The sequence below is a fragment of the Haliotis rufescens genome, unplaced genomic scaffold (genome assembly GCF_023055435.1).
Source record: "Haliotis rufescens isolate VD_foot unplaced genomic scaffold, xgHalRufe1.0.p SCAF_13, whole genome shotgun sequence".
Lineage (NCBI taxonomy): Eukaryota > Metazoa > Mollusca > Gastropoda > Lepetellida > Haliotidae > Haliotis > Haliotis rufescens.
In genome coordinates this window covers 35,613,522-35,637,721 of record NW_025963813.1, presented here as the reverse complement: position 1 = coordinate 35,637,721, position 24,200 = coordinate 35,613,522, and the positions used below count along the sequence as shown (strand labels likewise).

The window sequence follows — 24,200 nt, the reverse complement described above, 5'->3', positions numbered from 1 at the left end:
AATCCGGTATATAAATTGGATAAGTATTATTGGAAAATGTTGGTGGCCTGATATTCGACAAACGGTGCGTCAAAACGCATCCATTGTCGATCTGCAATGTCTTAAACGGCATTAAATATATCGACTTTATTAGGTACAATAAATTTACTAAACATCTACCCGTGCGTTTCATTTTTTTTAGCCGATTATTGTTAATATTTTGTAATATTGATGTTTGTTTGTTTGTGGTTTAACGCCGCAATATTCCAGCTATATGACGGTGGTCTGTAATTAATCCAGTCTGGACCAGACAATCCTGAGATTGGTATCATGAGCATCGATCCACGCAATTGGGATACGATGACATGCATCAACCAACTCAGCGAGCCTGACCACCCGATCCCGTTAGTCGCCTTTTACGACAAACATAGTCACCTTTTACGGCAAGCATGGGTTGCTGAAGTTATATTTCTGTTCCCGGATCTTCACGGTCGTAATCATGATGTAATCTTGATCGTTGTGATATCTTGTTGCATTAAATGTGATTTTGTCTTAGTATGTGAAAGTATTTACAACTGCCCCGGGGGTCGTGTGGCCATTAATATACAGTAAACTACGGTTATAACGAACTCAAAGGGACTACTAATTTTAGTTCGTTATAACCGTAGTTCGTTATATGTACATATACAGCATGACTACAGCAAGTAGTCGGGACCAAAAAGTAAGTTCGTTATATCCGTCAGTTCGTTATAAGCGTGTTCGTTATAACCGTAGTTTACTGTATTTACACTCGAGGTCATTTGTGATAATTCCATTCTCTTCAGAAGTCCCTGGTAGTCTGTAAGAAAATAAATGTTAAATAAATAAATTCCTATTAGATTGCAGTCTGAAAAATATATGTGGAAAAGAATTAAGATATTGACAGCTGTTTTTATTTTATTAATAATACTGCTGCAGACACAAAGGTCACCAGCTGGACAGCAATATCGTAGTGTTTTATGTACTGATGTTGTTTGTTATATTTGAATAAATGATTTTGCGCATCATGTCGATCGTGGATACTTGACCTCCTCCGTGGTCTAGTGGTAGAGCGTCAGTCTGGAGGGCGGTAGGTCGGGGATTCTTGACCTCCTCCGTGGTCTAGTGGTAGAGCGTCTGTCAGGAGAGCGGTAGGTCGTGGTTTCTTGACCTCCTCCGTGTCAAGTCCGCCTCATGTTGAAATAAAGCTTGTCAAATCCGCTCTCTTCAAGTTGGTATGAAGCTTGTCAATTCCTCTCTCTTCAAGTTGGTATGAAGCTTGTCAAGTCCGCCTCATGATGGTATGAAGCTTGTCAAGTCCGCCTAATGATGGTATGAAGCTTGTCAAGTCCGCCTCATGATGGTATGAAGCTTGTCAATTCCTCTCTCTTCAAGTTGGTATGAAGCTTGTCAAGTCCGCCTCATGATGGTATGAAGCTTGTCAAGTCCGCCTAATGATGGTATGAAGCTTGTCAAGTCCGCCTCATGATGGTATGAAGCTTGTCAATTCCTCTCTCTTCAAGTTGGTATGAAGCTTGTCAAGTCCGCCTCATGATGGTATGAAGCTTGTCAAGTCCGCCTCATGATGGTATGAAGCTTGTCAAGTCCGCCTCATGATGGTATGAAGCTTGTCAATTCCTCTCTCTTCAAGTTGGTATGAAGCTTGTCAAGTCCGCCTCATGATGGTATGAAGCTTGTCAAGTCGGCTTGGAGTCGGATATTATTATTTGACGTTTTGAACTTGGGTGATCTCACACCAGCTCGTTGATTGTGCTGACATTCTATTAATGGGATGGTGCTGGGATTCTAAATGATGATCATAGGATTCTGACACACCAAAGGGACACAACTTTTCCCAGTGAATTGTGCCGCACAAGACAACTGTGCCTCCTATATCCATACTGATCTACAAGTGGGCGAAGTCCAATCTCCTGCTATCAGCTGTGGAGTTACTGACCAATCTGCCATCACCAATTGCTGGAAGCTGGTGATCAGTCGGAGCCGGGGCTCAATCTCCAGATACAGAGATCCCGTCACAGATGCTGACCCGGCGCTCACTGACCGTAATACAATGTACGTCCACGCCCTGCTGCCCCATCATTGCTAAAAACAACCATCAACACTGACCAACACCGACCTACATCACCCAAACCTACCAGATACAACCTACCAGATACACACAACCCTACCAAACACGCACAACATGCCAGGCACACAAAGTGAGTGAGTGAGTTAATATTTTAAGTCACATCGGCAATATTTCAGCCATATAGTGACTATCAGGCACACACAGCATACCAGACACACACAACCCTACCTGTCACACGCTTGTGTCCTGGCATAAGCATGCCTATATGAATCATTATCAAATTGGGATGATACCAGATGTTCGCGAAAAGGTGGGCGTATCCATTGTTGGCATCCGTCACAAACACATGCACAGGCAAGTAAATTGTTCACCTGAAAGAACATGCTGAGTGCAGCGTTAAACAACACACAAAACCAAAAAAACAAACACACACACATACTCTCTCTCTCTCTCTCTCTCTCTTAATTTTTAGTTCAGGTGGGTGAATCTACGGCAAGGAATGATCAAAATGACACATAGACACATGACACATTTGTGAGATGTCCAGCATTTCACATACTGTTTTTTCAGTTAACTACAGATGAAATGGACTTTCACTTTTGACACATTGCCCTGAAGATTTGAAGACAGAGATGTAACTGTTTGTAGACAGAGCATTAATCAGGAACAAGGACTAACTTTTCGTGGATGACATTGTTTGTATCAGACATATCTTTTCCCAAGGGGGCACGGGTGGCCCAGTCGTCTAAGGCGCCGCGATTCGCTGTGCAGAGTTGCGTCCCTTGGGCACGCCAGAAACCTAAGATTGTGGGATCGAATCCCGGTTCGCACCGATTATGTTTCTAGGTTTGTTAGCACCATACCCGTGCTCGTGGGTTTCACCGAAGTGGTAAACGTCTGAGACCTGCATCACTTCGGGCTTTCCTCCCACATTAAGCTGACACGCCGTGATATAACTGGAATAGTGTTAAAAGCTGCGCTAAACCCAACTCACTCACTCACTCTTTTCCCAAGCCGGAAGTCATGTCACTAGACCGGAAGTTTAATATTGTTAGAGCAATGAGATTTTTGTTTAACATTGTTTTGTATTAGACATATGTTATCCCAAGCCGCAAGTCATGTCACTAGACCGGAAGTTTAATATTGTTTTGTATTAGACATATGTTATCCCAAGCCTCAAGTCATGTCACTAGACCGGAAGTTTAATATTGTTAGAGCAATGAGAATTTTGTTTAACATTGTTTTGTCTTAGACATATGTTATCCCAAGCCGCAAGTCATGTCACTAGACCGGAAGTTTAATATTGTTTTGTATTAGACATATGTTATTCCAAGCCGCAAGTCATGTCACTAGACCGGAAGTTTAATATTGTTTTGTATTAGACATATGATATCCCAAGCCGCAAGTCATGTCACTAGACCGGAAGTTTAATATTGTTTTGTATTAGACATATGTTATCCCAAACCGGAAGTCATGTCACTAGACCGGAAGTTTAATATTGTTTTGTATTAAACATATGATATCCCAAGCCGCAAGTCATGTCACTAGACCGGAAGTTTAATATTGTTTTGTATTAGACATATGTTATCCCAAGCCGCAAGTCATGTCACTAGACCGGAAGTTTAATATTGTTTTGTATTAGACATATGTTATTCCAAGCCGGAAGTCATGTCACTAGACCGGAAGTTTAATATTGTTTTGTATTAGACATATGTTATTCCAAGCCGCAAGTCATGTCACTAGACCGGAAGTTTAATATTGTTTTGTATTAGACATATGTTATTCCAAGCCGGAAGTCATGTCACTAGACCGGAAGTTTAATATTGTTTTGTATTAGACATATGTTATCCCAAGCCGCAAGTCATGTCACTAGACCGGAAGTTTAATATTGTTTTCTATTAGACATATGTTATCCCAAGCCGGAAGTCATGTCACTAGACCGGAAGTTTAATATTGTTTTGTATTAGACATATGTTATCCCAAGCCGCAAGTCATGTCACTAGACCGGAAGTTTAATATTGTTTTGTATTAGACATATGTTATCCCAAGCCGCAAGTCATGTCACTAGACCGGAAGTTTAATATTGTTTTGTATTAGACATATGTTATCCCAAGCCGCAAGTCATGTCACTAGACCGGAAGTTTAATATTGTTTTGTATTAGACATATGTTATTCCAAGCCGGAAGTCATGTCACTAGACCAGAAGTTTAATATTGTTTTGTATTAGACATATGTTATTCCAAGCCGGAAGTCATGTCACTAGACCGGAAGTTTAATATTGTTTTGTATTAGACATATGTTATCCCAAGCCGCAAGTCATGTCACTAGACCGGAAGTTTAATATTGTTTTGTATTAGACATATGTTATCCCAAGCCGGAAGTCATGTCACTAGACCGGAAGTTTAATATTGTTTTGTATTAGACATATGTTATCCCAAGCCGCAAGTCATGTCACTAGACCGGAAGTTTAATATTGTTTTGTATTAGACATATGTTATTCCAAGCCGGAAGTCATGTCACTAGACCGGAAGTTTAATATTGTTTTGTATTAGACATATGTTATCCCAAGCCGCAAGTCATGTCACTAGACCGGAAGTTTAATATTGTTTTGTATTAGACATATGTTATCCCAAGCCGCAAGTCATGTATATATAACACGGGGCTTCTACAGGGGATGTACGCTGGGTTGTACGTTATCAAATTTAAGTTATTTAAATTTTCAATTAAATATAAAACCTCGGGTTTTTTTGGTCCTCAGTTTAATTCTGAGCGACAGTTTGCTTTTAATACTAAAGCTGGGTAATTAATTATAAACTGTATCTGTAATAGGGCATGGCAGCAGCTTGCAGAGTGACACATCATTTTTCCCGCGTGCATAGAATTAAATTATCCTTGTGTAACGAACTGTATATCATTGTCGTGGTGTGAATAAATCGGGAAAACACGTGTATACAATTAAATCTATGTAAAATGATTTAAGAGTAACCCTAAAAACTGCGTGAGTGAGTGAATGTTTGTTCAACACTGCAGTCAACAACCCGGCACAATACAATGAACTTCTGTGGATAATGGACCAAAGTGGTGAATATCTAACACCTGTATCACGTCGGGCATTGCGCCCACATTAAGCTGACACGCCGTCATATAATTGGTTTGTTGGTTTGTTGGTTTGTCGTTTAACGCCGCACTCAGCAATAATACAGCTGTATGACGGCGGTCTGTAAATAATCGAGTCTGGACCAGACAATCCAGTGATTAATATTATGAGCATCGATCCACGCAATTGGGATCGATGACATGCATCAACCAATTCAGCGAGCCTGACCACCCGATCCCGTTAGTCGCCTTTTACGACAAGCATAGTCGCCTTTTACGGCAAGCATGGGTTGCTGAAGACCTATTCAATCCCGGAACTTCACGGGTCCGCCGTCATATAACTAAAATTCTGTTCAAAGCGGCGTAAAACAAAACTGTCACTCACTGTGTGTGTCACGAACTGTATGGTGGTGGTGGGGTGGGAATACATCGGCAACAAACAAACTTAGACATCGTTATGATGTGGGGGCCATAGGTTATTTAGTAGAGGAAATCCTGATAGTAGTGAGTGAATGTTGTTTACCCTCTGTCACCTGTAAATAATGAGTCTGGTCAGGCAAATCTGAACGAATAAGGTACGATCCACGCCAACGGGGTCTAAGAGTGAGTGAGTGAGTGAGTTGGGTTTAACGTCGCTTTAAACAGTATTCCAGTTATATCACGGCGTGTCAGCTTGATGTGGGAGGAAAGCCCGAAGTGATGCAGGTCTCAGACGTTTACCATTTCGGTGAAACCCACGAGCACGGGTATTGTGCTGACAAACCTAGAAACATAATTTGGGCGAACCGGGATTCAAACCTATAATCATAGGTTTCTGGCGTACCCAAGGGACGCAACTCTGCACAGCGAATCGCGGCGCCTTAGACGACTGGGCCACCCGTGCCGCTCAGGGGTCTCAGAGCTGACTATTATAGTAACATATTATGTCAAGCATAATGCACTGGGGATGATATTGCTGGATTGTTGCTAAAATCCAGCGTAAAACCACGCTCACTCACTCTTCTCACACGAACGCGCCGTTTGAATTTGTCTTCTATGAGTGAGTGAGTGAGTGAGTATGGTTTTACGCCGCTTTTAGCAATATTCCAGCAATATCACGGCGGGGGACACCAGAAATGGGCTTCACACATTGTACCCATGTCGGGAATCGAACCCGGGTCTTCGGCGTGACGAGCGAACGCTTTAACCACTAGGCTACCCGACCGCCCCTTTGTCATCTATGAAGCCTAATCTAAACTTATTGCGGGATTTCGATTGTGGAAATCAAAGGAATGACTTGCGTTCATTGAATTAAACACATTTCTCACACAAAAATAGGATTCAACAGGATCAAGGAGCCAAAAACGTAAGCGAAGTTAAGGCGTCTCAAACCCTTTCCAACAGTTGTCACAATTAATAAATCATGGTGTTATTCAAAGCTCAAATGATGAAATGGACAAGCAAGACAACTTGTCAGGAGTCGTTGCCTCTGGTGGTTGTGGTACTCTGAAAATGAGTCATGTGGCCAAACATGTGACAGATGCCTGCCTAAAATTAAAACCATTTTAGGTTCCAGCTATATTGGCTTTACCTTGATGCAACCATTATCTGAGCACAAAGAGGATATTCATGTCATGACCAATTTCACCATTGCTGAACAACAATGACCAAACAGCCAAAAATGATGTTGTTGGTTGAGTAATCAATTAAAAGAATGTTTTCCAGGTTTGGTGCTCTTATAGAGATGGAATCATGATAATACAGGACCCTGAAGCTGATCGTTAAGCATCAGAGACCATATTATTACTTATGGTGTCTTTAGTTGCCGTATACGGTGGCATTTTATAATAGTGTGTGAGTTGGGTTTAACGCTGCTTTTAACACTATTCCAGTTATATCGCGGCGTGTCAGCTTAATGTGGGAGGAAAGCCCGAAGTGATGCAGGTCTCAGACGTTTACCACTTCGGTGAAACACACGAGCACGGATATGGCGCTGACAAACCTAGTTCCCGGGGCGAACCGGGATTCGAACCCACCATCATAGGTTTCTGGCGTGCCCAAGGGACGCAACTCTGTACAGCGAATCGCGGCGCCTTAGACGACTGGGCCACCCGTGCCCCCTTATTATGACACTGTATACGGCAATTAAAGACACCATGACGAATTAATTATGCCGATAAGTTTACACTATTTGGTATCTTTGTCGCACATGTCATGTCAAAACTTAAAACTCAAAACTTACAACCTGAGATGTTAAGGGTCAAAGGGAGACTACTCTTCAAACCTCAGAGGCCAAACCTTACTTTAACTTTCTATATAAACTTTATTAAAGTTGCCAACGTGATAAAAAACCAAAAGCATTAACGTCCTTGCACATCAGAATTAATGATATTAAATCACAAAACAGTGTCGAATAACGAATTTCTGTACCAGAATTTTCACGTTAAATATGTGAAGTGGTTGTTGGAAAATCCAAAATGGCTGTTACTGACGGTATACAGTCTCATATTAGGTCAGTAACAACCATCTTGGATTTTTACTGACGGTATACGGGGTCAAGTGGGGTCAGAAGTTCTGCTCTCTGATTGGTCAATCTCACTTTGAAGCATAATAAAACAAATTATTACCTACGAGGGGTTCATAAAAATCCTACGCGCCATATCACAACAGTGTATTGTATCATCCGGACGGCAGTGTTGACGTCATTCGAATATTATTGTGACGTGAGGTCAGAATGACGTCACACTAGAAACGACGTCATAGCTCAAGATTGTTAACGTCATTCAACAAATTGTGGTTCCGCTGCTGTTGCGACTTGCTGTCCTAAGAGGTCAACACTAAAATTTCTCTCTGTATGTAGACAATAAATAGAACATTATATTCGTGTTCATGTAATACTATGTCAACGACAAAAAAAACAAAGCTGAGGCCGTAAACATAGTATGACATGAACACGAATATAATATCCTCTATATATGGTCTCTGGAAGCAATAAAAAGGATAGGAGGATAACGCCTTATCATACTCAAGGGAACAGGCAGTGTCAAAGATTGAACAGGCCTTTACATGATCTGTCGGAACTAGTACATGACAAATATCTACCTGCTGAAAGATTGGTTGGTTGGTTTGTTGTTTAACTCCTCACTCAGCAATATTGCAGCTATATGACGGCGGTCCGTAAATAATCGATTCTGGACCAGACAATCCAGTGATTAATATCATGAGCATCGATCCACGCAATTGGGATCAATGACATGCATCCACCAAGTCAGCGAGCCTGACCACCCGATCCTGTTAGTCGCCTTTTACGACAAGCATAGTCGCCTTTTACGGCAAGCATGGGTTGCTGAAGATCTTTTCTACCCCGGATCTTCACGGGTCCCCTGCTGAAAGAGGACCAGCTGGCCCTGGGTTGGTGCAAGGTGGATCAATGGTAGGTCTGGAGACAGAACTGCCACCAATATGGAAAGTGAAAGTGAAAACAGGTGGCAGTCTGTATGTACTCACATACCAAGAATGTATCTTGGAGGAGAAGCTTTAACTTCGCGTCCAAGATCATTGCACTTCTATAGCTACGTGCTTGCACGTGTGTGGCTGCTTGTACTAGTCAGGACTAATGACCATTTTAGAGTGCTAGACCACAGAGACACCATGCCACAGTTCAACATGAATACCCCACACAGACACAGTATACAGTCTCCGAGTCAACCAGTCCTTGTTTCAGCCCCTCAAAGCCACTATTACCGCTAACAGCGACTTGTCAGCAGAGCAAATGCAGGTGCAAAAAAAACTATTCAGGCATCTAGTATTTCCACCACTCCTTGCGATTTCTTACAGCACTTCAAGCACTGTTCCATCTAGCAATCTGATCCCATTACTGGCACAAAACTTATGATCGCAACTCCTATACTTTAACATACACTTACGACTGTCGTAGCGCTACGATAGCTTTGTGGAATAGGGCCCAGACATATTGTGTTTCCACCCCTCCTTGCGATTTCTTACAGCACTGCAAGCACTGTTCCATCTAGCAATCTGATCCCATTACTGGTACAAAACTGACATGGTATGACTCACTTACAAAACTTTTTCAGTAATGAAAGACAAAGAAGAGGAAGACAGTGGCAGTGAGTTTTATTTAAGGCTACTTTGACACATCAGGATGCACAATGAAGATCCATGTTTGTCTTGATTTTCAGTGACCCATGCTTGCTGTAAGGAGTCACAAACGAATTTATGTGGCCCAGATTGGATTATTTACAGACACGCAAAGAACATTCATAGTTTCTTTGTTTTTGTTTTTAGCTTCGTTTTTAGCTCAGCAGTGTCTTTTAAAGATTTGGACTTGGTCTGTTTGTTTGTTGGTTTTCTTTTTTTCGGTTGTCTCTGTGAGGAGTCTGATGACGAGCTGATTCCCTGCTTGTATTTCTGAAGCAGGACCTGCTGCTTTGTCTCCGATTCTCCCTGTCGGCACCACACTAGGATGTTCACACCTGAAATAGTCGGGATTCAGTCAGTGAGTCAACACCACACCAGGATGTTCACACCTGAAATAGTCGGGATTCAGTCAGTGAGTAACACCACACTAGGATGTTCACACCTGAAACAGTCGGGATTCAGTCAGTGAGTAACACCACACTAGGATGTTCACACCTGAAACAGTCGGGATTCAGTCAGTGAGTAACACCACACCAGGATGTTCACACTTGAAACAGTCAGGATTCAGTCAGTGAGTCAACACCACACCAGGATGTTCACACCTGAAATAGTCGGGATTCAGTCAGTGAGTCAACAGAGACACTAGGAAGAGGTTCACACCTGAAATAGTCAGGATTCAGTCAGTGAGTAACACCAGTCTAGGATGTTCACACCTGAAACAGTCGGGATTCAGTCAGTGAGTAACACCACACTAGGATGTTCACACCTGAAACAGTCGGGATTCAGTCAGTGAGTCAACACCACACTAGGATGTTCACACCTGAAACAGTCGGGATTCAGTCAGTGAGTCAACACCACACCAGGATGTTTACACCGGAAATAGTCGGGATTCAGTCAGTGAGTCAACACCACACTAGGATGTTCACTCCTGAAATAGTCGGGATTCAGTCAGTGAGTCAACACCAAACTAGAATGTTCACACCTGAAATAGTCAGGATTCAGTCAGTGAGTCAACACCACACCAGGATGTTTACACCTGAAATAGTCGGGATTCAGTCAGTGAGTCAACACCACACTAGGAGGTTCACAACTGAAAGTCGGGATTCAGCCAGTTAGTCAACACCACACCAGGATGTTCACACCTGAAGCAGTCGGGATTCAGTCAGTGAGTCAACACCACACTAGGAGGTTCACAACTGAAAGTCGGGATTCAGCCAGTTCGTCAACACCACACCAGGATGTTCACACCTGAAATATTCAGGATTTAGTCAGTGAGTCAACACCAGCTAGCACTGTCTAAATCTAGCACTTATTTACATTGTTTATTGTGAACTATTACTTCTCATCCAACAAGCGACATTCCCATTTTCCTCATCAAATTTGTGCTCGCACAAAACCTCCTGATTTACAGTATCTAATTTGTATACATATGTCATTGGAGTTATTGGAGCTCTAAGGTCACGATACAGGACATGGATAGGTGAGGTGAGGTGGGGGGAGATGAGTACTAGTAAAATACGATGGTGGTTTTAAAATGTTGAGATGAGATTCAAGCCGCACACAGACACAGTAATTTGACTCCAAGCTGACCAGTCTATGTTTTATCCCAAGCACCAAGTTGGGTAACAATAAGTACCATATTTTAAAATCTTTGGGCATGACATTGCGGAGGATCTTAGATTTTCCAATCTCACCCTCGAATGCAAATGTTCCTAAAACCTCTCAGGACCCCTGAAGATCCGCGGTAGAATAGGTTTTCAGCAACCCATGCTTGCCGTAAATGGCGACTAACGGGATCGGGTGGTCAGGCTTGCTGACTTGGTTGATGCATGTCATCGATCCCAATTGTGTGGATCGATTCTCATGATATCAATCACTGGATTGTCTGGTCCAGACTCGATTATTTATAGATCGCCAGGAATATTGCTGAGTGCGATACCAAAACATATTTTCTAAACAAAAAACATTTGACAATCAGTGGATTCACTCACCCATGCCTGAAGCTAGCTTATCTCCATCTGGGCTGAATTTGTTCAACTGAAAAATACAAACATTTTGAATGTTTTGAATACAGAACAAGGTGAAGTGTGTGCTGGGGACATGGGTAGCCACATATCTAAAGTGATGCAATTTGTTGTGTAGTGTTGCATCCCTTAGACTTATTGCTGCCTTTTCCCTCTATACAGTTAAACATAATATTGCATACCAAGGATAAGGATGGCATGACATCCAGCCCTCACCGAGACTATCCCTGGTGCTGATGGGTCATGCAGCTGACACACTGTAGCCCCTGTGTTTGCATCGAACACATCGATTGTTCGCCTCTCACCGCTCGTGTAGCCGGGGAATGTCTTGTCAGGGTAGCGGCCCACCACGATCAGGTCCAGGAGGGGGTGCCACGATGCCTGCACACAAACAAACAAGCAGTCCTTAGTTCAAAACATATTGCTCTCTTGCTCCTATTACACTATCCCCCCTTGACAGGTCCTTATCATGTACGATGTGATGTGATGTGTCAGGCGATTACACTATCCCCCCTTGACATGTCCATATCATGTCCAGTGTGATGTACTAGGCTCTTATATTATCCCCCCCTTGACATGTCCCTATCATGTCCAGTGTGATGTACCAGGCGATTATATTATCCCCCTTGACATGTGCCTATCATGTTTGGTGTGATGTGATGTGTCAGGTGATTACACTATCCCCCCTTGACATGTCCCTATCATGTTTGGTGTGATGTGATGTGTCAGGCCATTACATTATCCCCCCTTGACATGTCCCTATCATGTTCGGTGTGATGTACCAAGCTATCACATTATCCCCCCTTGACATGTCCCTATCATGTTCAGTGTGATGTACCAGGCTATCACATTATCCCCCTTTTGACATGTCTGTATCATGTTTGGTGTGATGTGATGTACCAGGCTATTACATTATTCCCCCTTGACATGTCCCTATCATGTTTGGTGTGATGTGATGTACCAGGCTATTACATTATCCCCCCTTGACATGTCTCTACCTTGATGGGTGTGATGTGCTGGAAGAAGCGATGTGGGTGTGGTATTGTCCTTTCAAGGCTCCACTCAGGAGCCCGATACACGCGGATCTCAGATCCCTGGTCAGTGGTGAGGAGTCGGCAGCCATCAGATGGATTGAAGTACACTGAATCAAACAAACATACAGAGCTTGTACTTATGGTTCATATACTGCTGGGGGCGGTCGGGTAGCCTGGTGGTTAAAGCGTTCGCTCGTCACGCCGAAGACCCAGGTTCGAATCCCGACACGGGTACAATGTGTGAAGCCCATTTCAGGTGTCCCCTGCTGTGATATTGCTGGAATATTGCTAAAAGTGGTGTAAAACCATTTACTCTCTCACTCATTCACTCACTCACTCACTCACTATTCCCGAGGCAAGAGAGTTAACTGACTTTAAAAGTCCAGTTTCCACCCTTGCCAAACTAGGCTGGAATTCCTGGGCTCGATCGTAGCGCCACCAGTGGCTAGAGTCCAGAGTCCAGAGTCCAGAGTCCAGAGTTATGTCCTTTCTATGCCTCTCCTATTGACCAATCAGATTTAACCTCTCGTATGACTTGCATTTGCTTCTAACAATCGGTGGCGCCAAGTCAAGACAATCTGATCAATAATCAAGATCTATATTGTGATAAAACGCGTCTTACATCGCGAAGTGCATCAAATCACGTGAGCACCTTGATTAAAAACATGAAAAGATTTAGAAAATATCTGTTGACAACGAGTTAGCGGTGCACATGCTTTGCAAATCCTGCAGTCGACCGAAATCTGCATAACACTTTATGAACCGGATTTCGATTTCGGTGCCCGATTTTGATTGGACTATGCATAGACTCGTTAGTTCAGCCAAAATGTAACTCCATAATACCATCCTAGTTCGGCAAGGGTAGGAACTGGACTTTTATAGTCAGTTAACTCACTTGCCTCGGGAAGATGTCATATATACTGCTGGGTGAGTGATTGACTACTGGGTTGAATAGCAAGCCAGTAAATATTAGGGCTGATAGCATCGCCAGGGTTGAAGTGGGCTACAGTCTCAAGGTGCCAAACATGAGAAATCTTTGACTTGTCGCTATTACCTTCACAGTGTGTCTTCAAACTAGACATACCAGAGTTAACTCCCTTGTCATGTTGCAGAACACAGAGGGCGCTCTTCTTGTCCTTGATCATGCGTACGTCCCACAGCTTGACGGTGTGATCGATGGAAGCAGTACACAACGACCAGTCTTCCCGAGGGGAGAACTCTGCGTGGGTGACCTTGCCCTTGTGTAGCTTGTGGTTCCAGATCTGATAGAGATCAGTTATGTTATTACAAATCATAATGTTGAAGAAAGATCGACATATACACAAAATAAATTGTCATTTAATCTTCACTCATGATTCAGGGTTGGAACAGCAAGCCCGTATGTTTAATGATATTATTTGAGACACAGGAAAACATTAAAACTCAAAATATACTTTGGAACCAAGGTTAATCATGTCATCATTTGCATCTATAGACTCAATGCACAGCGTAATGTCAATGTTGAGGTAGTAAAGCATGGCCTGAAAACCACTATCAGATGATCCACATGCATGACTAACTCTCTGCTAGAAACTGAAAGACTCTAATATCTTGTGTATGATGCAATCCATTTAGCCATGTATCGAATATTGTGTCACCTGTCCTTTTGTGCTTGGTGACTAGCAATAGCGGCAACATTCTCAATATGTTTTTGTTCATACCTAATTGTTTACAAATGGATTGATTTGAATGATTGTGGTTTACACACGACTGATGAGAATGTTTGTGGCTGACACACGACTGATGTGAATATTTGTGGCTGACACACGACTGATGTGAATGTTTGTGGTTTACACGACTGACGTAAATATTTGTGGCTGACACACGACTGATGTAAATATTTGTGGTTTACACGACTGACGTAAATATTTGTGGCTGACATAATCCATAGAGATGGGCATGGAGACTGAAGTGTGATGGAGGACCATTTGTTTCAAATGATTGACAGGAAGATGTTTCTCATTAAAATATTGTCAGGGATACAAATGTTTCTTGTGAGAGTGTGACAAGTCACCAATAATCAGGGATCATTCCAAATTTCTGATGTTGGCCCATTTAGCACTGTTAAGTAGAATTTGGAACAATGTCTATGCATGCCTATGTAATACAATGTTATAAAGCCCCACTGCCCTTTTTTTTATTTACGGGGGAAAAGCCCAAGGGTCCTTTCTAGAATTATCCCTGAATTATTATGCTAAATGCTTCCTTCTGAATTAAAGTTTGCACATAACATGAATATACTTAATCAATCTTTAAACTTAGTGAACGTCGCTTAAACAGGCTCACTAAGAGAGTTGTCCTTTCCTTGTCACCGAGCCTATGACCCGTCTCACCTTCTTCCCCTCGTGAGACAACAGCTGCGTGTTGCCCACGTTGTCCCCGACAACCACCACCTTCCGTGCCTGGCTCACGTCCACAGAGCAGTACCAGAAGCTGAAACATGCATGGAGCTCCTGTCAGACTTGCTGTCTGTATGTTAAAACTCTTGTGGCAGAACAGCTCTGACTCATGAGCAGCGGTAGAAACTCACGTTTAGTCCAAGAGTCCTTAAAATGATACATATAGCAAAACCCTTAATATGGTAGTTTCTACTTGTTCTTATGATACCTTAACTATTGGGCACTTTGGCAAGGACTACAGGACTAGTTCCAATTTCTAACCCTGAAGAGGATATTACAATTATAAAATTCGAAACATATAGAAAAGATTGAAATATTGGTGGCTAAATTGAAAGTCAGATTCATACCTAGTCTTTGAACGACTAACTCATGACAGCTCAAACTAGGGAGTTGGTTGATGACAGCTTAAAAGAGGGTGCTGACGAGGCACCTGACTTACTCATGACATTTTAAACAAGGGGATTGGCTGACAAGGCACCTGACTTACTCATGACAGTTTAAGCAAGGGTGTTGGCTGTCGAGACACCTGACTTACTCATTACAGTTTAAACAAGGGTGTTGGCCAACGAGGCACCTGACTAACTAATGACAGTTTAAACAAGGGTGTTGGCCAACGAGGCACCTGACTAACTAATGACAGTTTAAACAAGGGTGTTGGCTGACGAGACACCTGACTTACTTACGACAGTTTAAACAAGGGGGTTGGCTGACGAGACACCTGACTTACTCACGACAGTTTAAACAAGGGGGTTGGCTGACGAGACACCTGACTTACTCATGACAGTTTAAGCAAGGGTGTTGGCTGACGAGACACCTCACTTACTAACGAAAGTTTAAACAAGGGGATTGGCTGACAATGCACCAGACTTACTCATGACAGTTTAAACAAGGGTGTTGGCTGACGAGACACCTGACTTACTCACGACAGTTTAAACAAGGGTGTTGGCTGACGAGACACCTGACTTACTCACGACAGTTTACACAAGGGGGTTGGCTGACGAGACACCTGACTTACTCATGACAGTTTAAACAAGGGTGTTGGCCAACGAGGCACCTGACTTACTAATGACAGTTTAAACAAGGGTGTTGGCCAACGAGGCACCTGACTAACTAATGACAGTTTAAACAAGGGTGTTGGCTGACGAGACACCTGACTTACTCACGACAGTTTAAACAAGGGGGTTGGCTGACGAGACACCTGACTTACGACAGTTTAAACAAGGGGGTTGGCTGACGAGACACCTGACTTACTCATGACAGTTTAAGCAGGGGTGTTGGCTGACGAGACACCTCACTTACTAACGAAAGTTTAAACAAGGGGATTGGCTGACAATGCACCAGACTTACTCATGACAGTTTAAACAAGGGTGTTGGCCAACGAGGCACCTGACTTACTAATGACAGTTTAAACAAGGGTGTTGGCCAACGAGGCACCTGACTTACTCATGACAGTTTAAGCAAGGGTGTTGGCTGACGAGACACCTCACTTACTAACGAAAGTTTAAACAAGGGGATTGGCTGACAATGCACCAGACTTACTCACGACAATTTAAACAAGGGGGTTGGCTGACGAGACACCTGACTTACTCATGACAGTTTACACAAGGGTGTTGGCCAACGAGGCACCTGACCTACAAATGACAGTTTAAACAAGGGTGTTGGCCAACGAGGCACCTGACTTACTAATGACAGTTTAAACAAGGGGGTTGGCTGACGAGACACCTGACTTACGACAGTTTAAACAAGGGGGTTGGCTGACGAGACACCTGACTTACTCATGACAGTTTAAGCAAGGGTGTTGGCTGACGAGACACCTCACTTACTAACGAAAGTTTAAACAAGGGGATTGGCTGACAATGCACCAGACTTACTCATGACAGTTTAAACAAGGGTGTTGGCCAACGAGGCACCTGACTTACTAATGACAGTTTAAACAAGGGTGTTGGCCAACGAGGCACCTGACTTACTCATGACAGTTTAAGCAAGGGTGTTGGCTGACGAGACACCTCACTTACTAACGAAAGTTTAAACAAGGGGATTGGCTGACAATGCACCAGACTTACTCACGACAGTTTAAACAAGGGGGTTGGCTGACGAGACACCTGACTTACTCATGACAGTTTACACAAGGGTGTTGGCCAACGAGGCACCTGACCTACAAATGACAGTTTAAACGAGGGTGTTGGCCAACGAGGCACCTGACTTACTAATGACAGTTTAAACAAGGGTGTTGGCCAACGAGGCACCTGACTTACTAATGACAGTTTAAGCAAGGGTGTTGGCCAACGAAGCACCTGACTTACTCATGACAGTTTAAACAAGGGTGTTGGCCAACGAGGCACCTGACTTACTAATGACAGTTTAAACAAGGGTGTTGGCCAACGAGGCACCAGAATTACTCATGACAGTTTAAACAAGGGTGTTGGCCAAGGAGGCACCTGACTTACTCATGACAGTTTACACAAGGGGACTGGACGACAAGGCACCTGACCTACAAATGACAGTTTAAACAAGGGTGTTGGCCAACGAGGCACCTGACTTACTAATGACAGTTTAAACAAGGGTGTTGGCCAACGAGGCACCTGACTTACTAATGACAGTTTAAACAAGGGTGTTGGCTGATGAGACACCTGACTTACTCATGACAGTTTAAACAAGGGTGTTGGCTGACGAGACACCTGACTTACTCATGACAGTTTAAACAAGGGTGTTGGCCGACGAGGCACCTGACTTACTCATGACAGTTTAAACTAGGATGCTGGCTGACAACACACCTGACTTACTCATGACAGTTTAAACAAGGGTGTTGGCCAACGAGGCACCTGACTTACTCATGACAGTTTAAACAAAGGTGTAGGTTGATGACAGCTTACATGCGGGTACTGGCGAGGCAGCTGACTTACTCATGACAATTGAAGGTGTCAGACAACACATCTGTTTTTCTTCCGTCGGTGTCCTGGAGGACGACTCTCCCATCAATGGAGGCAGTGATGATGCGCCTGTGGTTCCACGGCCAGAACTTAATGGCCTGTATAGATCCCCCAGGTCCTATCTGAAACACAGACAGTCATCAGTGACCTGCCCTTGCTGGCTTCAAGTCCTCCTCCTTGTCCAACCCTCACAGGGTAAAGTTCAGTATATTAATAATAACCAACAGGCTGCAACAAGTAAGCTGGTTCAGTAATGCGGCACAGCAGTGTCTGAAACTGAGGGGGCTCTGGGTTGCATCAGTTTTACTCCTATTTAGGGACATAAATCTTGGGACCCCTGAATCTTTAGCTTTTACCATTCAGTAAGGATAACCTAGAACTGGTCAGGCTGATATCATAGCAAATGTCTGTAAAAATTCCCAATTTGAAATTAAAATTTCCCAATTTTCAAAATTTACAAAAATAAAATAATAAAAAACATCCAATTTTTCACTATATCACAAAATTTTCCCAAATGAGTTTAGTACCCTAGCTAGTTTGGCAATTACAAGGACGATGTGACTTTCACGCCTAACTTTGAACAATTCATACTGTCTTGAAACAAAGGGTGTCATGGGGTTCCAGAGGTTTTCTCCGACAGTATTTGAATCCCGGGACCCCCTAAATTAACATCATGGTAATGACAAGTACCATCTAACTTTCATGCTTGGTTCTGAACGCTTCACATGTATAGAAAATCTGCTCACGCCAGGGATAAAATTGTCGTTGTTGTTGATGTTGTTGATGTCCCAGAGGTAGATGTCTCCGCCTTTGGAACCAGCTGCCAGAATGTTGGGGTTGCTGGGGTGCCACGCCATGGCGGTCACTCGACGGTCAAACGGACTACCAGTGCGGAAGAGCTGCATGTTAGACACCATGCTAACTACAGGACCTGCCACGCCCTGAAACAGATCAAGGCTTTGCCTGAAACAGTCTCATCATGACGGCTTTAGTCATTTTTCAAAAGTTTTACTCTCTTTACAATGGGTAAGTTGATCTCACCAGTATTTCATTAGGGTCATCTTATATCGGATAGTTTATGATATTTTTGCAAAGCAAACAAGAGGACTAAGTCATTGATATCCAGCATTTGAAATTGGCACTAGTCCTGTAATCCTTGCCCAACTGCCCAATAGTTAAGGTATCATAAGGACTAGTAGAAATTTGCCATTTTTAAGGGTTTTGCTATATGTTATCATTATAAGGACCAGTGGACTAAACATGTTAATTTCTACCCCTGACAATTCATAAACTCCAAAAGTGAGTGAGTGTGTTGGGTTTAACGCCGCTTTGTTTTAACAGTATTTCAGTTATATCACGGCTCATCAGTTTAATGTGGGAGGAAAGCCAGAAGTGATGCAGGTCTCAGACGTTTACCACTTCGGTGAAACCCACGAGCACGGGTATGGTGCTGACAAACCTAGAAACATAATCGGGGCGAACCGGGATTCAAACCCACAATCATAGGTTTCTGGCGTGCCCAAGGGACGCAACTCTGCACAGGGAATCGCAGCGCCTTAGACGACTGGGCCACCCGTGCCCCCTTAACTCCAAAAGAAATGGAACCATCTTTAGAGTGGGAATACCCCTTGGTTACAACCCCCCAAGTGCTGTCTAACCTGCGCATGCTGGAGTCGGGGATGTGAGAGAAGACCGATGGACGCCTGATACTGATGGTGGATGAAGTTGAGGCTTCGCTGAAGATATGGAAACATCAAGTTGGGCGCGATTGATAGTTCTTTCTTTCTCACAGAAAAATCAAGCTTCACTTCAGTCTGACCATTTAGGATTCTCCGACACGTTGTGGACAGTTCAGTGGCTTTGACTTCATTTTCACGAGCTTCATCGACAACTGATTGAGCTGTTTTGTCCTTATTGTCTTTCTGGTTTTGACTTGTCATTTTCTTGGGTCGTTTCCTCAAACATGTTGCTCCACTTTCTTGCTGCAAATTGTTGAGTTCTTGAAATCTCTTTGATCTCCTAGGGCCCATGCTTAAGTGTTGCCGTATGTCACCCGGTCCGGAGAGAGTCTGGAATTAGGACCATCAATGAATTTTCCATGTTATTTTACTTTCAATTGGGGAGGTGAAATGGGGTTTAACGTCGCGTCCAAGATTATTGCACTTATATATCGACGTGCATGCATGCATGCATGTGTTTGTGTGTGTGGCTGCTTGTACTAGTCCGGACTGATGCCGATTTATAGTGCTAGCTCACTGAGATACCATGCCGCAGTTTAACATGAATACTCAGCAAAAGCTTTAGCAGCCGAAACTGCTTGGAAAGACTTCAATCGTGTGATTACACCTCATTTAGTACAGGGTTGTTACCTGGGTCTTTCCTTTTTTTCAGTAATTATTTGGGGGTTTGAAGGCATGACAGTTGGGGTAGCTGGTACAGGCTGTGTATTGGCAAAGAATTGTATTGCAATATATTGAGAACTAAAGTGATTGACACTGATTGTAAATGCAGATCCTATTTCATACCAACTAAAATAATTATTACTCTGCATGGTAAGTCGCTGCCATTTTGTAGTCATCGATACAGATACTGCAGGAAACATCACTTCACGTTTCCACTGTTTTATCAATCAATTTCAAGGCAGACATCAGTGGTGAATGAATTTGTGTGTAGAATTTAGGTTAAACGAAAGAAACCATAATGAAACTTGTTATATATTTTCACCCAATATCCCTAACATGGAAAAGAATATTGCAGTACGTATCGTTTGAAAAGTTAATTGCAGTAAACAATGCAGTCCTACTGGCTGGGGATGTGTGTTTGTATATGTGAAGACTTGCAGTGGTAACCATGGTAACCAGGGTAACTGTATCTGTGCTGCTCCCTATAAACGAGTACGAGATTGACTTGTTGCTACACAGCGACATATGTTCTGCAACATTGAAGTCAAAATTTTAATTATCAGCTAACTCAGGACATATAATCCAATAACAAAACTGTTCTGATATTGGATGTTTTTTGTTTGTTTTTGATGCTAAACATTTTCGGTGGAATTGTTACAATGTTTTGATCCAAATTCACAGTAAAATCTATCATGAAATTTTACAAAACAAATACCAGTCATTTAGATTTGTCAATGACCTTTTTTAAGTTTGTGATGGAAACTTTTTTGCAGGGTTAGAAACTGGCACTAGTCCTGTAGTTCTTGACAAACTGCCCAATAGTTAAGGTATCATGAGGACAAGTAGAAATTTGCCATTTTTAAGGACTAAATATGTTAGTTTAGAAGACTTGGGAGGTAAAAATGCAATTCAAAAGATTATTTTTATGTACTCTCGGAACATGTTTCATGAACAAATATTGAAAGCTCTCAACATCCATTAGCTTATTCAACGACATTGCGTGTGGAGATGATAGATCACTGAGAGGAGCTTATGCACACTCGATGATCCCAGCAACCTTGTTGCTAGGCCGACGTCACATGGCATTGTTTCGCCTATGGGTCTTGCACCAAAATTCCACAATTTCCGTCATCGGGTATTGTGACGTGATTGTAAACTTTGAGGTGCAAGGCCCTGTTCCACAAGGCGATCATATTGTAGCGCAACGACAGTCGTTAGTCTAAGTTAAAGTATGTGAGTTGCGATAACCTTAGTGCTACGATAATTTTGTGGAACAGACGCCAGAATTCTAAAGGTGGACCATTGTATGGTATTAAATTCATACATTTCAACTTTTGACGTGTTTGAAGTATTATTCTGTTAAAACTCAATTGGATTATGCCATGGATCGTGTAGGTGTCAGCCTATTCACACTCAACAGTATAATTCTAAAAACGTTATAAATGTCAAGTAATAAATAAAATACTAAACTCGCTCCCGTGTAATACCAATTTTATGAAACGAGTGAATAGTTCTGGTATCTGACGAGCGAAAGCCGTATTACACGGGAGCTTGTTTAGTATTCTATATTTATCTAAAACCTCATTTCTGGTAACATTTATTGACATATTTTTATTTTTTTTGTAAGTTCGGATACCACATTACTTACATAATATGTGTAAGTGTTCCAGCAAAAAGTGTTCATAAGTACAAGTCACCATATTGAACACTGTAGAATGTATTGAAATGTCCATATGATATTAAATGAATTCTAAGCCATCACTCATATATAGGCCTTTACAAGATTCGGGAAGAGAATAGGTCTTCAGCAACCCATGCTTGCTGTAAAAAGAGACTGTGCTGGTTGTAAAAGACGACTAACAAGATCGGGTTGTCAGGTACGCTGATGCATGGACAAATATAGGCCTATAGGTTGATGCATGTCATCGTATCCCAACTGGTGAGACTGATGCTCATGATCTCAATCAGTGGATTGTCTGGACCAGACTCAATTATTTAAAGACTGCTGTCATATAGCTGGAAAATTGCTGAGTGGGGCGTTTAACAACAAACAAACAAATCAGTGTTGTTTTCAGTGATGTAGTCACATTCTAGCTGCAGTATTCCTAACTATACATTTCTGTCCGTCTCCCTAAATATAGTAGACTGCAGCATTTGGGTCCCCACTTCGGAAGGAACGTTTTTACGTGTTTATGGAAGTTGTCGAATGAAAAACGTTCCACGCATGCGCAGTTCGTTATTTACGGTCGAAGCGAGAGGATTTGTTGGCCGCCATTTTTCTACCGAACGCTGTCTGCAGTTCAGTATTTTCTTACACAGACAACACACGGGGGGTACAAGGGGGGTTTGTCCCCCCTTGTCGAAATATTAAAGTAAAAATGGGGGGTAAAGGGGGGTTACACCCCCCATTTTTTTAAATAAATCGCATGACGGTAAGTTCATTCTGTTACTTGAACAATATATTTTGTTGGGCGGACAACACAGCAGGGTTCAAGGCAGGTACAACCCCACCTTTATGACATTTTTAAAGAAAAATAAGAGGGGTAAAGAGGGAGGATCCCCCTTTTACAAATAAATCACAATATGGTATAACTTCATTCATGAAAGCATGTGAATTTTCATAGGAAAATGATCATCGATAGATACTTTCTCATTCAAACAAATCATTTGAAACGTTGAATTCGTTTTGACTGTCATATAGATTCTAGGACCTAAGTCTGTGGATCCATCTAGACCTAGTTCAATTTCTTTTTCTGCTTCTTTTTCATCTTTTTCTTAAACGATCATTTTGATTCCTAATTTTAATAAATGTAAACACGGCTGGTGAACTTAGAAACTGATCAATTGAACAACTGAAATATTTCTTTTGTGATAATGTTTTGAACAAAATAATTGTCATACATTCCCGCATTCGCCCCATACCTATGCAAAGATGTCTTCACTGTACGCCAAGTCGACTCTGTTTTATTTGTACAAGCCACACTTTAGGAATTTACAAGTTATGAGCGAAGTTGCTTTCGTAGTAACGAGTCCATATAAGGAAAGTCACAGGATCAGACACGTGATGTCTTACGTCATTTATGTCCCGCCCACAAACAACAGGGGCGGAGTTTTAGACCATACTTTTCACATCCAGCTCATTTTTGGGGTCCTTTTTGCTAAAAAATGCCTCCTAACAGATTTCGGCACACTTGCGCGTGCGCGTTTATATATAAGCGAAGCTGCCAAAACTGAAACTGCCGAAGGCAGCGGTTGCCTTACGGAAACCCCCGAAGTGGGGACCCAAATACTGCAGTTGACCCGTCCTGCACCATGAATGTGGAATATATTTATTTTATGAAAAAAAGAATAATCTAGAAATGCATACAAAAGCAAGTCTAGCCAGCTCTAGCTAGCTCTATTCCACAGCATAGGGATTTTTTAAACCGAATTGACTTGTCGCTAACCTGTAACAACTAGGCTACTTTTACCGCAGCTAATTCCAGCCAGTCAAGACATGGCCCTACACAATCTCCTTAAAATAATATCTTTAGTGTTTTGTCAATAGATCTAGGTAGCGAGCACTAAAATCTGATTATGTACAAGAGATTTTGTTTCTGTCGACCTCATCGGATCTCACGGCTTGTCACAAACCTGGTCTGAACATCGGAGATTTACTTATACTAAACATGCTAAATGAGATTCTAAATGATTTCTGTTTCGAGGTATACCAGTAGAATGGCGATGCATACTGATAATTAGTATTGCACAATACATACAACACGAAATCTAATCCAACTTACATAAATGTTGTCTGCTACCAGATATTCCCGCGGGTTACTCAAAAACATGAAATCTAAAACGGATCAGGCAAACGAAATAACCATCCCCGACTGACAGAGACAAACATGGCTTTTAAAGAAATATCTTGCACGTCTAAATTGATTACTCACTGGATCGAATGTTTTCATAAATAATGCAAATATTTTTTTACAGTAAATCAGTGTTAAAATGAAGTTTTAGAAGTTTGACTCGGTCCTGTCTTTCGAAAGATAGCGTATATCATCAGAGAAC

The 24,200-nt window shown here is 42.3% G+C and overlaps 1 protein-coding gene across 2 annotated transcripts; it reads right to left on the bottom strand.

The window, feature by feature from the left end:
- Nucleotides 1-9,278: 9,278 nt before the first annotated feature.
- On the bottom strand, nt 9,279-24,058 carry LOC124117747 (DNA damage-binding protein 2-like). Of its 2 annotated transcripts, none has more exons than XM_046479740.2 (10): nt 23,930-24,058; nt 19,404-19,814; nt 18,492-18,686; nt 17,719-17,867; nt 14,750-14,849; nt 13,462-13,639; nt 12,342-12,484; nt 11,560-11,724; nt 11,311-11,356; nt 9,279-9,654 (listed from the first exon to the last, which is right to left on the bottom strand). In XM_046479740.2, exons 1-10 carry the CDS (start codon nt 23,975-23,977, stop codon nt 9,440-9,442), a joined length of 1,650 nt encoding a protein of 549 aa, XP_046335696.2. In that variant the 5' UTR covers nt 23,978-24,058; the 3' UTR covers nt 9,279-9,439. The 2 variants fall into 2 exon arrangements, with proteins under 2 accessions (XP_046335696.2, XP_048250439.1); XM_048394482.1 differs by lacking the exon at nt 9,279-9,654 and adding an exon at nt 9,661-10,139.
- Nucleotides 24,059-24,200: the final 142 nt, after the last annotated feature.